Raw genomic sequence first — 13,985 nt, forward strand, 5'->3', positions numbered from 1 at the left:
TAGGTGCTCGCCCGAGCATGCTCGTAAATCTCGAGCAACGAGCATGCTCGATCATCACTAGCTGCTACCATAACCCTCGGGCAGTAGCTCATCTGCAATAAAATTAATAGTATCAGACATTTTGAAATCTAACAACACTATGTTTTTTTTCTCTGACATCCGCAACCAAGGCGATTGAGACATACAAATTACATACACACTGGACGGCTGACGGCTCCTGCCAAAATCTGTAGGTTCTGCCGCATCTTCTATGCTTACTATGAAACATGTTACAGATTTGTAGACTAAGCTTTACACAGAATAATTTTTTTTTGTTACAAAAACTAATGGTAGTTATGCGTTTCTGTCCTCCGGTTTTACATAATCCAGGTCGAGGTGGGCAAAGATGTCTTCTTCAGTCCTGGCTCTCAAGAAAATTTTCTGTAAAATACAAAAAAATTAAACTGATCATTATCATACAGAAAATATACAGTTTGTAAGTGCGTGATATGATTTATAAGCCATTTTCATGCATTAAGGTGGAATAACTAAACCAATGAAGGATGGGGCTACACACTTTTTGCAGAGTGACAGTTCCAATATGACCCATGCAAATTCAGTGGTTTCATAAGGAATGCAACTGATTAAATCTGTTGTGCTACAAGGCACTTTTGTGTGTCCACAATCCTAATCAACTCAGATATCTAATGACTTATCCACATTTATTTATTAAAGTGGGCTTAAAATCTAGAATATCCCCATTGGTTGACATCCATAACAAAATTTAGAATATCTATCCATGTATATTTTCTCTGTCTGAATGGAACATTAAAATAAACACAAAAATAATCTATTAGATAGTAAACGAGAAATTGGGGACAACCATAGGCCAAAGCCTTGTCCTCAGCTGTGCCTCACCAATAATTGGGGTACCTCACAGATTGGGAAGCACGGTCTACTCAGTTGAGTAATTTAAAATCGTATACACCCTAAAGCAAAATCTCTAACAGGGTCCCCAACTATCTTGTGGGTCTCTAAAATAGTACTTGTCTTCTTGTATAGGCCAAACAAACATTTTGGACTTCTTAGGCTTCAGGCTTAGATGTAACTTCTATCTCTGCACCACAATAGCTACACAACTGGGTCGACTACATGTTGACCCCCTACTACTAGGCTGAAACAAATTAGTTGTATCAGCTGTCAGGTTCAAATTAACTATACATAGTCACATGATGGCAATTATGGAAGATCTAAAAAATGTGATTTCAACAGGATTCTGATTATATATACCCTTTAATATAAAAAAGCAAGTCATGAACCAGCACGTTGTATTATCAAGTCCAGTCCTAGTTGCATATACAAAAAATCCAAAAGCTCAATTGGGTCTTATCCAGGTAAAAGGATTAAAAGATAAGTAGAACCACTCGCCTTGAAGGGTTGTGTGAGACACAGCACCTAAAAAGCCTACAATCCAGATGCAGAAACTTCCATGAAATATGTCAGCATTAAATATCGGGATTAGAAGTAATTCTGCTCTCTCTGGAGTCACGACAATCCAATAGTAAGGTAAAATGTAAGTTTATTGTCAACGAGTTTCAGAGTCACACTAACTCCTTATTCAGGACAACCATGCATAAGAACCAAATTAAGTATGCTTGTCATGTAAGGAGTCGGTGTGACTCTGAAACGTGTTGACAATAAACCTAAATTTTACGTTTCGGTTGGATTGTCGTGACTCCAGAGAGTGCAGAATTATTTCCATTCCCGATATTTAATTCAGTCCTAGCTGCTGGGGATCTTTTCTCCCTTCTTGGCTCTATGAAATGGATAGAATGGCTCTCAGAGGGGAGACACGTGTACTGAGTCCGAGCCATATTTATGGGATTGGGAACCTCTGGGAAGCAAGCGGTACCTTAGCATTATTTTAAGTTCTGTAATGGGAGGTCCACGCCACATTTAGGCACAACCTTTGGCACATAAAGTATACTAGAATATTCTTAAATATTTTTAAATAAAATGGTGGTGCGTCTTATAATCCTTTTTAGCGGTACTGTATATTTTGTACATTTACAGTATGTGGATATTTGCACTTGTTCAGAAATCTCAGAACATGGAGTGAATGGTTCACTTGCAGTGTGAATGGAGTGAATAGCTTTCTTGCAGACTTTAGTTTTTCCTCCAACATGATTATCTTTATTCTTTTTTTTATTTCTTGTACAGTTTCATGTTTGAAACCATTACCCTGACACAGGTGTGGTATTATCGCTGGCATCTGTCAGCATGGCCTTTCAAGACCTTGGCGTGAAACCAAGAACTTGCACAAAGTAGACGCTATACTCTTACATTGCTATTAAGCGAGTTCATTTGACGTTTCTTTTGCATTATTATTTTACTACAGTCTTATTCCACGTAGTGAAGGTGTTTATTTGATGATTACAATCAGTACTATTCTTTACACTTTCCTAGCGGAGGAAGAAAATAATGATTGTGTGTCTTCATCTACATTTTTGCCATTTCGGAGCGGAGCTTATAGCTAATCTCTAATCAGCATCAATCAAGCTTATATGAAATGCTTAAGAGCAGCTGGCACTCCCTTGTGTTCTCTGTGCCCATCAATTCTGTTATTTTAATGCCTGCAAATAATGCTTTTGTGGCTGTAAACATGACCATTAACTACACTTAGTGCAGAATAAATGCCCATGGAAAGCAATGTGCTCTGATTTGCAGCTTCCTATATTTATATGTTGACATTGATAATCAATAGCACTAAAACCAGCGGCAGCAGAACCAAGGACGTTTAGACTGTCATTAATTGAGGGATATTTTCCAATCACGGCTAATCAGTGCATTTAATGAGAGCTAGATACATGAGCGCTGTGCTCTTCATTCATGCTTCATCTCATATTAGCAGCATTTGTTACCTATTTATTAACTCATTCATTTGGTTTTTACGCTTTCCTTTTTTTTCACCTTTTCTTCCAAGAGCCATAACTTTTTTTTTTTACATTTTTCCATTGATGTAGCTAGATGACGAATTGTTTTTTCTTTTCTGGACAATTATAATTTTAAATGACATCATACACCTTATCATATAATGTACTGGGGAAAAAAAATTACCAGTGGGGTAAAATGTTGAAAAACACAATTCCAACATTGTTTTTTTAGATTTTAGGACGGTAATTTTCTTTAATATCATCTTTTTATTGTGGAAATGGGAAAATGGATGGAGCTCACGACGCTGTAAAATGATCGATGTCCAGGATGGAGGTACACGTTGAGGGTGCCGCTTCTGCTGGTGAGGTACAGCCGTAGAGAGGAGGAAGGAAGGGATTCGGCATGGCCATCCAACGTTAAAATCCAATTTATGAACAAGCCAATAAAAAAAAATATCCAATGATCCTTAGGTTTTATCATGTTTGCTTGGATCCTTGGTTTAATGTCTTGTTAATAAATTGGATTTTAATGTTGGATGGCCGTGCCGGATCCCTTCCTTCCTTCCTCCTCTCCATGGCTCTACCTCACCAGCAGAAGCGCCTCCAATCTTTTTATTGCTTTGTATTGTATTTTTGGGGAAGATGCGGTGACCATAAATCAGCAAATCTGGCTTTTCTATTTTTTTTTTTATTTATGGTGTTCACTGACTGGGTTACATAGTTTTGATAACTACAATTTTTACAAAAACGGCAAAACCAAGTATTCTTTTTTTTTTCTTTTTTTATCTTCCGAAAGGGAAAAGGGCAGGATTTAAACTTATTTTTTTTAATATGCAACATTTTTTAAGCAATTTTTTATATATTTTTAGTCCTTCTTGAGTACTTGAACCTGCAATCACTTAAAGGGGTATTCGGGGCTTTTTTTTCAAACTGTGGGAAGGAACTTACCAGCATGTAGTTGCCTGTCCTGCCCGGCTCAGGCTGTGATAGTCCTGCTTCTTTTGACTTAATGTGCACAGAGCAGCTCTTCCTCTTCCACTCTGTGTACAGGGTGTCACTGCCGACGTCATGCTGACTGATAGCCGGCTCTTTGTAGTTAGGGACTGGGGAGCCAGCTGTCGATCAGAATGACATTGGCACTGATGCCCTATCGACAGAGCACAGCGGAAGAGGAGGAGCTGCTCTGTCAATGTGACGTCACAAGAAGCCAGAGAACTTCTGGCAGGAGTTGCCTGTGACCGCTGTTAACTGAAAAAGTTCACTGTAGAGCAGGACAGGCAGATAGTTAGCAACTACCTGCACGTAGGTTCTTAGTGCCGTAGGGATATAAAAACAAAAGTCCTGGATAACTCATTTAACTTTGCAGCATAATGTGAAATTAATGATCTCCTGTGAAGTCCAGCCACATAATATTAATAGGAGCAATCAGAGGTCCCCCAATTGCTATGGTAACTCCTTAGCATTCCATGATTGGGGGATAAATTGGAGTGACGGGTGATCTAACTGATCAAGATACTACTATCAGGATCCTCAATAGTGCACTTACAGTCAAGCACAGCGGTGACAGAAGGAATAAGGTTTTTTTTTATCAAAAAAAGAACAGAAGATGGTTCAGTAGTTATCTTTAGTGATGAGCGAGCATGCTCGCTACTGCTCGGTGCTCGCCCGAGCATCTCACTGCTCAAGATGCTCGTCGCTCGCCGAGTAATTCCGGGTTGCTTGGGCGGGAACTCGGGTCCCCTCCCTGCATGTTTAGCGCTCTTTAGACAGCCAATGAACATGCAGGGATTGACTGCCATGCACTGTAATGCTATAGCCATGTTGGTTGTGGGGATTACAGTGATTGGCTGGCCGCACAGCGTCATCAGGTCTATATCAGACCTGGCGCCGCCATGCTCGTCACAGTCACTCCGGATCAGACAGTGTAGGGAGAGCTGCTGCTGTGTCAGGGAGAGATTTGATTGTGTATTAGGTAGTGTAGGGAGAAAAAACGTACCTTACACATATCCATCTTAACAAACAGTCCTTATAAGGATTAATCCATCTGCAGAGATATCAGGCAGGCAGGGTGTATAGGCAGGCGGTGTATATAGCAGACTGCAGTGCATATAGCACAAGAGGCTCCATTCAAATTCTGTCCTCTGCTGCTGTTAGATATTTCTATACAAAGGCCCAGGTCTCAGGAGCCAGGAATACTTTTCTTTGGATCTTAATCCTCATTATTTGCTTAAAAAGCAATCCAGAGAACACAGTTTTTCTGCGCCATTTGCTTGTGTAGGGAGAGGTGCTGCTGCTTCAGGGACAGATTTGCTTGTGTATTAGGTAGTGTAGGGAGAAAAACTGTACATTACACATATCCATCTTAACAAACAGTCCTTCTGAGGACTAATCCATCTGCAGAGATATGAGGCAGGCAGGGTGTATAGGCAGGCAGGGTATATAGCAGACTGCAGTGCATATAGCACAAGAGGCTCCATTCCAATTCTGCCTTCCGCCAGGAATACTTTTTTTTGGATCTTAATCCTCATTATTTGATTAAAAAGCAATCCAGGGAACACCATTTTTTTTCTGCGCCATTTGCTTGTTGGCACTGCAGAATACAGCCAGGTCCTTTCCATATTACAGCGCTAGAAACCCAGCTATTTAAAACTGTGTTTTCTCCGTCAAATGGATCACATACACGTTGTCAGAAAATACTGCCATTTCTGGCCTCCATTAAAAATTTCCTTTAGTGTGTCAGTGAAGCAATTCACAGCAGTTTGCTGGTCAAACTACTTACCTACAGGCCAGGTATTTAAAACTCTGTTTTCTCCATCACACAGATCACATATAAGTACCCTTCAAACTCAGTCATTTGTAGTGAGCGTGGAAGATACTGTCTTCCATTTAAGATGGGCAAGGCATGTGGCAAGGGACGGGAAACTGGACATGATGGTAATGGTGCACGCAGAGGCCGAGGACAAGGCCGTGGGCAAGCCGAAATTGAGCCACAACAAACACCCACATCTTCTCGCCTGACCTTCCTGTCCCAATTTCTAGGGGTCCGCAGCACACCACTATTGAACCCAGAGCAGTGTCAAAAGGTTGTTGGTTGGATAGCGGATAATGCTTCCAGTCACTTAGCCACCACCACCACCACCCTGTCTTCCACACGGTCAAGACTCAGTAGCCGTGAGTCTGGACCGCATATTACTCACCCTGATCCTCCTTTCTCCCACCATGCTGAGTACCAAGAGACAACTGATCCCACACTTGGACACTCTGAAGAGTTTTTCACTTTTCCATTTACAGATTTGGGCCTCTCGCCCGGTCCACTTGAAGTGGGGCAAGAGGAGATTGCGTGTAGCGTTGCCCAAATATTTGAGCAGCCACGGTCACATGAAGGCGACGGTGGGAAAGTGTCACAAGAGGTGGACGATGATGAGACACAATTGCCAGAAAGTCAGGAGGAGGACCAGGGTGCAGAAGTGGAGGACGAGGTGGTGGATGATATAGTAACTGACCCAACCTGGCAGAAGGACATGCAGAGTGAGGACAGCAGCACACAGGGGAAAGAAGGCAGAGCACCCCAACAGGCAGGAAGAAGCAGTGTGGTGGCCTCAGACAGAAGGCAGCAACCGTTCCCCGTAACACCAACACGAAGGAAGTTGTCAGTACAACTGTTGTTTTTTAAAGACTCTGTCGATAATCCCAAAAAGGCCATTTGCACCACCTGCCAAGCCAGCATCAGCATGTGTGGCAAAACGACCAGCCTGACCACAACCAGCATGATCAGGCACATGGCAGCAAAGTACCTGACTTTGTGGGCCGAACCCCAGGGTCCAGGAACAGTGTCTGCGGGTGGCACCATTGCTTCTTCCGCTGTTGTGCATGCAAGCCAATTCCCTGTCCATGGTGCATGCGAAGACGCCTCCTGCTCTGCACCTGTGGTTGCACACTCTCAAGTAGCAGCATCAGGAAGCACGTCCATGTCCTTGTCCCAGCTGAGCGTTCAGTTGTCCATATCCCAGTCCTTGGAACGCAAGTGCAAATATGCAGCCAACGCCCCACAGGCTACACTACTAAATTCTCACATTTCACGACTGCTTGTGCTTGAAATGTTGCCTTTTAGGCATTCCGCAACCTGATGGCAGCGGCCATCCCTCGGTACTCGGTCCCCAGCCGCCACTATTTCTCCCGGTGTGCCATCCCCGCATTACACAAGCACGTGTCCCAAAACATTAGCCGTGCTCTCCACAACGCAGTTACCGGTAAAGTCCACCAAACCACGGACACGTGAACAAGTGCTTGTGGGCAGGGATGGTACATCTCGCTGACGGCAAACTGGGTTAACATAGTGGAAGCCGGGACTCAGTCGGACCTTGGGACGGAACACCTCCTCCCGACGCCAAGGATTGCGGGCCCTAGGTCAATCAGGGTTGCCCCATGGTATACAGCTCCTGCACCTCATCCTCCTCAGCCTCCTCCTCCTCTTCAGCCTCCATCTCCGAAATGACCACATCAGTCACAAGCTTGAAGCACTGCAGCACTGCCTCGGCCAAGCGGCAACAGGCTGTGCTGCAGCTAATATGCTTGGTGAAAAAACACACAATGCTGAAGAGTTATGAACAGCTCTGAAAGATCAGGCAGATCTGTGGTTCACACCGCTGAACCTACAGCCAGGCATGGTCATGTGTGACAATGGCCGGAACCTGGTGGCGGCTCTGAGGTGATCATGCCTGGCCTATGTGCTTAACCTCGTGGTTCAGCGGTTTCTCAAATCCTACCCAGAGCTGCCGGATCTGCTTGTTAAAGTACGCTGCCTGTGTGCCGATTTTAGAAAGTCAGTTACAGCTTCCGCTGCCCTTGCAGTGTTTCAGCAGCGTTTGCAGCTTCCGGCTCACAGACTGGAGTGTGATGTCCCACATGTTGGAACTCTACACTGCAGATGTTGGGAAAGATTTGTGAGCAGAAGAGGGCAGTTGTTGAGTACCAGCATCAACAAGGCCGTCGGTATTCAGTTTAGACTCCACACATAAGACCTCAGGAGTGGACATGGATGTCAGACATATGTAGCATCCTCCAAAACTTTGAGGACTCCACCAAGATGGTGAGCAGCGATGACGCCATAATTAGCATCACCATCCCGCTTCTCTGTCTTCTGAAACGCTCTCTGCTCACAATCAAAGAGGATGCATTGCAGGCGGAGGATGATGAGATGGCGCAAGGAACCATACAGGGTGATTACACACAGCCAAGCCTCATCTCATCCCAACATGGATTGGGTGACAATGAGGAAGAGGAGGAGGAAGGACAGGAGCTAGTTTCATGCACTAGAGACGGTACTACCTGCACAGCTTTCATACCGTCTGTTCAGCGTGGATGGCCAGAGGACAGAGAGGAGGAGGAGGAGAAGGAGGAGAGCATGGTCAGTCATCCTCTTGGTGAGGACACGGAAGTCTTGCCTGTTAGTAGTCTGGCACGCATGGCTGAGTTTATGTTACGCTGCCTTTCCAATGACCCTCGCGTTCTCAAAATTTTGGGTGACAGTCATTACTGGTTGGTGACACTTCTAGACCCACGCTACAAGGAGTACTTTATATCTCTTATTCCTGAGGCGGACAGGTCTACAAAAATGGGGAAGTACCAGAAGGCCCTTGTTGCCGAACTATTAAAAAAATTCCCATCAGAAAACGCTGGAGGCAGAGGGCACATTTCATTGGACAACCAAGGAGTACAGGCGAGAGAGACACAACTTCAATCCAGCGGAGGCAGGGGAACACTGTCAAAGTTCTGGGAGAGTTTTTCACACCCTCCCATCGCACAGGCCCTGAGGTGCGGGGTACTCTCACAAGGAGTGCAAAGTTTGGGAAGATGCTGAGGGAGTACCTTGCCGACCATACCAACATCCTCTGTGATTCCTCTGTGCCTTATAATTATTGGGTATCCAAGCTGAATACGTGGAATGAACTGGCTCTCTGTGCCTTGGAGTTCCTGGCCTGCCCTGCCGCCAGCGTTTTATCAGAGCGGGTTTTTAGTGCCGCTGGTGGAATTATAACTGATAAGCGTATCCGCCTGACTCTTATAAAAATGAACAAGGGCTGGATTGGGCCAGACTTCTCAACACCACCAAATGATAGCAGCGTAACATAAACTCAAATCCAGTATCTTTTCTTGGAAGGTGTATTCTCATGCACCTTTTCACACCCACACATGGGTATACACTTCCTGATTTTGGCTATTTGCTCTTGTCCTCCTCCTTGTCCTCATCCTCCAGCACCATATCACAAGGGTGACCGTGGTCCGTGATGCAACACCCACATAATTTTTTTATGATGCCTGTAAAAAAAAATTTTTATACAGTATGTTCATGTATACCCCCCAGGGGTAAATGTTTGTCAGCCCATACACTTAGTGCATGGGCATTACAAGTGTAGGAGGCCCACTCCTTTCTAATAGGAACATTTTTATGAGGCCCTTCTCCACATCTCTTCCAAGGGTCATTGAAGTGCCTCCAAATTTTTGGCAGTTCTTGCATTCACTGCATAGGTCAACACTATGGGAGACTCTCTCCTTTTTAATGGGAATTTGTCGTTACTGTGTCCCTGCTCTTTGTGTCTTTAAATTCTTAGTGGGGTTTTTCCTAAAATTGGTCAGCCGTTGGACTCACTGCATACCCTATAACTGTATAGCAGACCCTCTCCTTTCTAATAGGAACATGTCATACCTTGTTACTGTGGCCCTGCTCCGTGTGTCTTTAAATTCTTAGTGGGGTCTTTCCTAAAATTGGTCAGCTGTTGGACTCACTGCATACCCTATAACTGTATAGCAGACTCTCTCCTTTCTAATGGGAACATGTTGTACCTTTTTACTGTGGCCCTGCTCTGTGTGTCTTTAAATTCTTAGTGGGGTTTTTCCTAAAATTGGTCAGCCGTTGGACTCACTGCATAACCTATAACTGTATAGCAGACTCTCTCCTTTCTAATGGGAGCATGTCGTACCTTGTTACCGTGGCCCTGCTCCGGGTATCTTTAAATTGTTAGTGGGGTTTTTCCTAAAACTGGCCAGCCGTTGGACTCACTGCATACCCTTTAACTGTAAAGTAGACCCTCTCCTTTCTAATGGGAACATATCGTACCTTGTTAATGTGGCCATGCTCTATGCATCTTTAAATTCTTAGTGGGGTTTTTCCCAAATTTTGGCTGTCCTTGCAGTCACAGAATGGACATTACCACTATAGGAGACCCGATCCTTTATAATGGGAACATTTTTCTTACTGAGACCCTCCTCTATGTCTCTTCAAAGGGGTATTGGGTTGCGTCCAAATTTTTGGCAGCACTTGCTGGATATGAAATAACAGTATAGGAGACCCACTTATTAATAATGGGAACAACAAAGCATAGCCGGCTGATGGCTCTCTAACAATAGTTAGGGCCGACTGCTGGCCTTTTAAGAATAGTAAGGGCCGTCTGATGTCCCTATCAAAATAGGCTTTATGACTTTCAGAGTCCCTCCATCAAAAACAGGATGTGTCTGATGATGTGTCACACACCACATTGCCAGATAAGGTTGTAAAATGTTAAAATGACATTTCCCAGTGAATGCAATAACGTAAAAAAAAAATAAGATCTTTCTTTAGTATAAAAAACAGCGTCACCAATTTAACCTCAATGTAATCACATTATTCAGCTCATGCACCTCCTCCTCCATCTCCGAAATGACCACATCAGTCACAAGCTGACAGCACTGCAGCACTGCCTTGGCCAAGCGGCAACAGGCTGTGCTGAAGATAACATGCTTAATGCTTAACTGACAAACTGCCCAGCGCTGCAGAGTTGTTGAAAGCTGTAACACAGCAGCCTGATCTGTGGCTCTCACCGCTGAACATACAGCCAGGCATGGTCGTGTGTGACAATGGGCGGAACCTGGTGACGGAGAAATGACAGCCGGGGCTAGATACAGTTTCCCTCTATGCCAGTCCTTTCACCGAGCTAAAGAATATTGCTGCGGTGAAATACAACTCCCACTGAGAAGCTGTTTCATATTGAAAAACATTGTGCCCACCAGACGATTTGATTCTGAGGGCTAACCTTTCTCACCCACTCAAGAGCCCCATAGCAGCTAAAAAAGGTAACGCTATCATGTGCTCTCCTGAGGTAGAAGCCAAGTCACACCAGAGGATTCTTTGATGGGACCGTCCAACCCTGCCGAGAAGCAGTCCTGGCTAAGAAAAGTGTGTGGGAAGGTTCCCGGACACTCTATGGCTGCTTTTTTACTGAGGATGAAACACACGCAAACACGGGGAGAACATACAAAGTCCTTGCAGATGTTGTCCTTGCTTGAACCCAGGATCCCAGCGCTGCAAGGCTTCAGTGCTAACCACTGATCCAATGTGCTGCCGTTCACCCTCTAACATCTAACAGGCTGGAGAAACTTGCTCCTACTGCCACTCTATCTTCAGCTCCTTTGTGAGAAAATGTATTAGGGCAGCCACTCAGTCTACCAAATAAAATTCCTGAGAAGGAAATTGGGGATGGCTTCGCTACTGGTACTGGGGGCAGTGCTAATACCATGGCGTTGTACCATAGTTTGCTGGAAATATTCCAGGCTGGTAGGAGGCAAGCAAATTCCCATAGAAAAGTACCAGCAGTATTGTTCAGGCAACATTTCAAGTGCAAGCAGCTTTAGAGGACTTTCTGGGAGAAATGACACGCAGGGTAGATACGGTTTCCCTCTATGCCAGTCCTTTCATCGACCTAAATACAACTCTTAGCAAAAAAAGTTGTGAACTGGCTCCGTACCATCCCTGGCCACATTCACCTGTCCACGCGTTTGTGGTTAGGCGGTCCTTCCCAGTAAGTGCACTGGGTAGGGCACGGGTAATGTTGTGGGACCCGTGTTTGTGGAAGGCGGAGGCGATACCGGGAAATATAGTGGCGGCTGGGGACCGAGCATGGACACCCGGCTGCCGCCAGCATGAGGTTGTGAAAAGCTTCTGCCTCCACAAGCTTAAAAGGCCATATTTCAAGTGCAAAGAGCTGCTCAGAAATCTGGAAGTTTAGTGTTGCGGCCTGTGGGTGGGTGGGTGGCTAGCTGCATACTTGCACTTGCATTCCAAGTAACAGAAAACTAAGCAGATGCTGGCCTCTATTATCATCATGGCCTCACGTCGGCGCTATGAACTCTCCTGAAGGAGAAGCCAGGGCCCGCCGGACGAGTCTCCGGTTCTCTGGTGGGCCCGTCCAACTCTGCCGAAAAGCAGCCCTGGCTAAGAAAAGTGTGTGGGAAGGTTCCCGGACACTCTATGGCTGCTTTTTTAATGTGGATCGGTCATGCTTATGCATGTTATTTCTCAAAACACATTACAGATCAGGCCATTGTCCAACTCTGTATTCAAGAAATTAAATGCGCAAAGAAAGTTGTGTGTGTGTCAAAGCACCACCGACAAGTGCGAGTTGATGTTGGACGGGCGCCATTGCTTCTGCAGCAAGCTCAATTACAGGACTTCCTGGGAGAAATGACACGCAGGGTAGATACGGTTTCCCTCTATGCCAGTCCTTTCACCGAGCTAAATACAACTCTTAGCAAAAAAAGTTGTGGACTGGCTCCGTACCGTCCCTGGCCACATTCATCTGTCCACGTGTTGTGGTTAGGCGGTCCTTCCCAGTAAGTGCACTGGGGAGGGCACGGGTAATGTTGTGGGACCCTTGCTTGTGGAAGACGGAGGCGATACCGGGAAATATAGTGGCGGCTGGGGACCGAGTATGGACACCCGGCCGCCGCCGGCATGAGGTTGTGAAAAGCTTCCGCCTCCACGAGCTTAAAAGGCCATATTTCAAGTAAAAAGAGCTGCCCAGAAATCTGGCAGTTTAGTGTTGCGGCCTGTGGGTGGCTGGCTGGCTGCATACTTGCACTTGCATTCCAAGTAACAGAAAACTAAGCAGATGGTGGCCTCTATCATCATCATGGCCTCACCTCGGCACTATGAACTCTCCTGAAGGAGAAGCCAGGGCCCGTCAGAGGAGTCTCCGGTTCTCTGGTGGGCCCGTCTATCCCTGCCGAAAAGCAGCCCTGGCTAAGAAAAGTGTGGGGGAAGGTTCCCGGACACTCTATGGCTGCTTTTTTAATGTGGATCGGCCATGCTTATGCATGTTATTTCTCAAAACGCATTACAGATCAGGCCATTGTCCAACTCTGTATTCAAGAAATTAAATATGCAAAGAAAGATGTGTGTGTGTCAAAGCACCACCGACAAGTGTGAGTTGATGTTGGACGGGCTGCCATTGCTTCTGCAACAAGCTCAATTACAGGACTTCCTGGAAGAAATGACATGCAGGGTAGATATGGTTTCCCTCTATGCCAGTCCTTTCACTGAGCTGAATACAACTCTTAGCAAAAAAAAAAGTGTGGACTGGCTCCGTACCGTCCCTGGCCACATTCACCTGTCCACATGTTTGTGGTTAGGCGGTCCTTCCTAGCAAGTGCACTGGGGAGGGCACGGGTAATGTTGTGGGAACCGTGCTTGTGAAAGGCGGAGGCGATACCCGGAAATATAGTGGCGGTTGGGGACCGAGTATGGACACCCAGCCGCCGCCGGCATGAGGTTATGAAAAGCTTCCGCCTCCACGAGCCTAAAAGGCCGCATTTCAAGTGCAAGCAGCTGTCAAAAATTTGGCAGTATAGTATTGCAGCCTGTGTGTGGGTGGGTGGGTGGCTGCATACTTGTGCTTGCATTACAAAGAATGGGATAGGGACAACTGAACGCTGCAGTGGGACAAGGACATGGATGGTGATTGTAGCCAGTTTGCAACGACAGGTGAATGGTGGGAGGCATCTTCGCATGTGTGGCGCCCCTGAAGGTTCGGTCGCCACAGAGGTACTGCACCTCACCCAGAGGTGTGGTGTCTCCTTTCTCTCAGGTAACGAGGGAGTGCAGCACGGGCTCCCAACACCTACATCCAACACTACACTACCCCAGGCCAGCAGGAGGGGCAAGACGCAATGTAGTTTTCTGCTGAGCCCTGCCCCTGGCTGGGGTGGGGGGAACCCAAAGTTAAGGGAAAAAAGTAGTGGGTGTGGGTGGAGGAAGTAGTT

The 13,985-nt window shown here is 45.8% G+C and overlaps 1 protein-coding gene across 1 annotated transcript in view; it reads right to left on the reverse strand.

Moving 5' to 3' along the window:
* Positions 1-244: 244 nt before the first annotated feature.
* The window catches only part of LOC141273418 (DNA nucleotidylexotransferase-like), a 377,399-nt gene continuing 363,658 nt past the window's right edge, over positions 245-13,985 (reverse strand). Inside the window, exon 3 of the mRNA XM_073685210.1 lies at positions 245-420. Coding sequence (XP_073541311.1) covers positions 334-420 — 87 coding nt within the window. The 3' untranslated portion in view covers positions 245-333. The remainder of the gene's footprint in view (positions 421-13,985) is intronic.

Source organism: Phyllobates terribilis, unplaced genomic scaffold (assembly GCF_046119375.1).
Source record: "Phyllobates terribilis strain yellow unplaced genomic scaffold, ASM4611937v1 Scaffold_5__5_contigs__length_657084704, whole genome shotgun sequence".
Classification (NCBI taxonomy): domain Eukaryota; kingdom Metazoa; phylum Chordata; class Amphibia; order Anura; family Dendrobatidae; genus Phyllobates; species Phyllobates terribilis.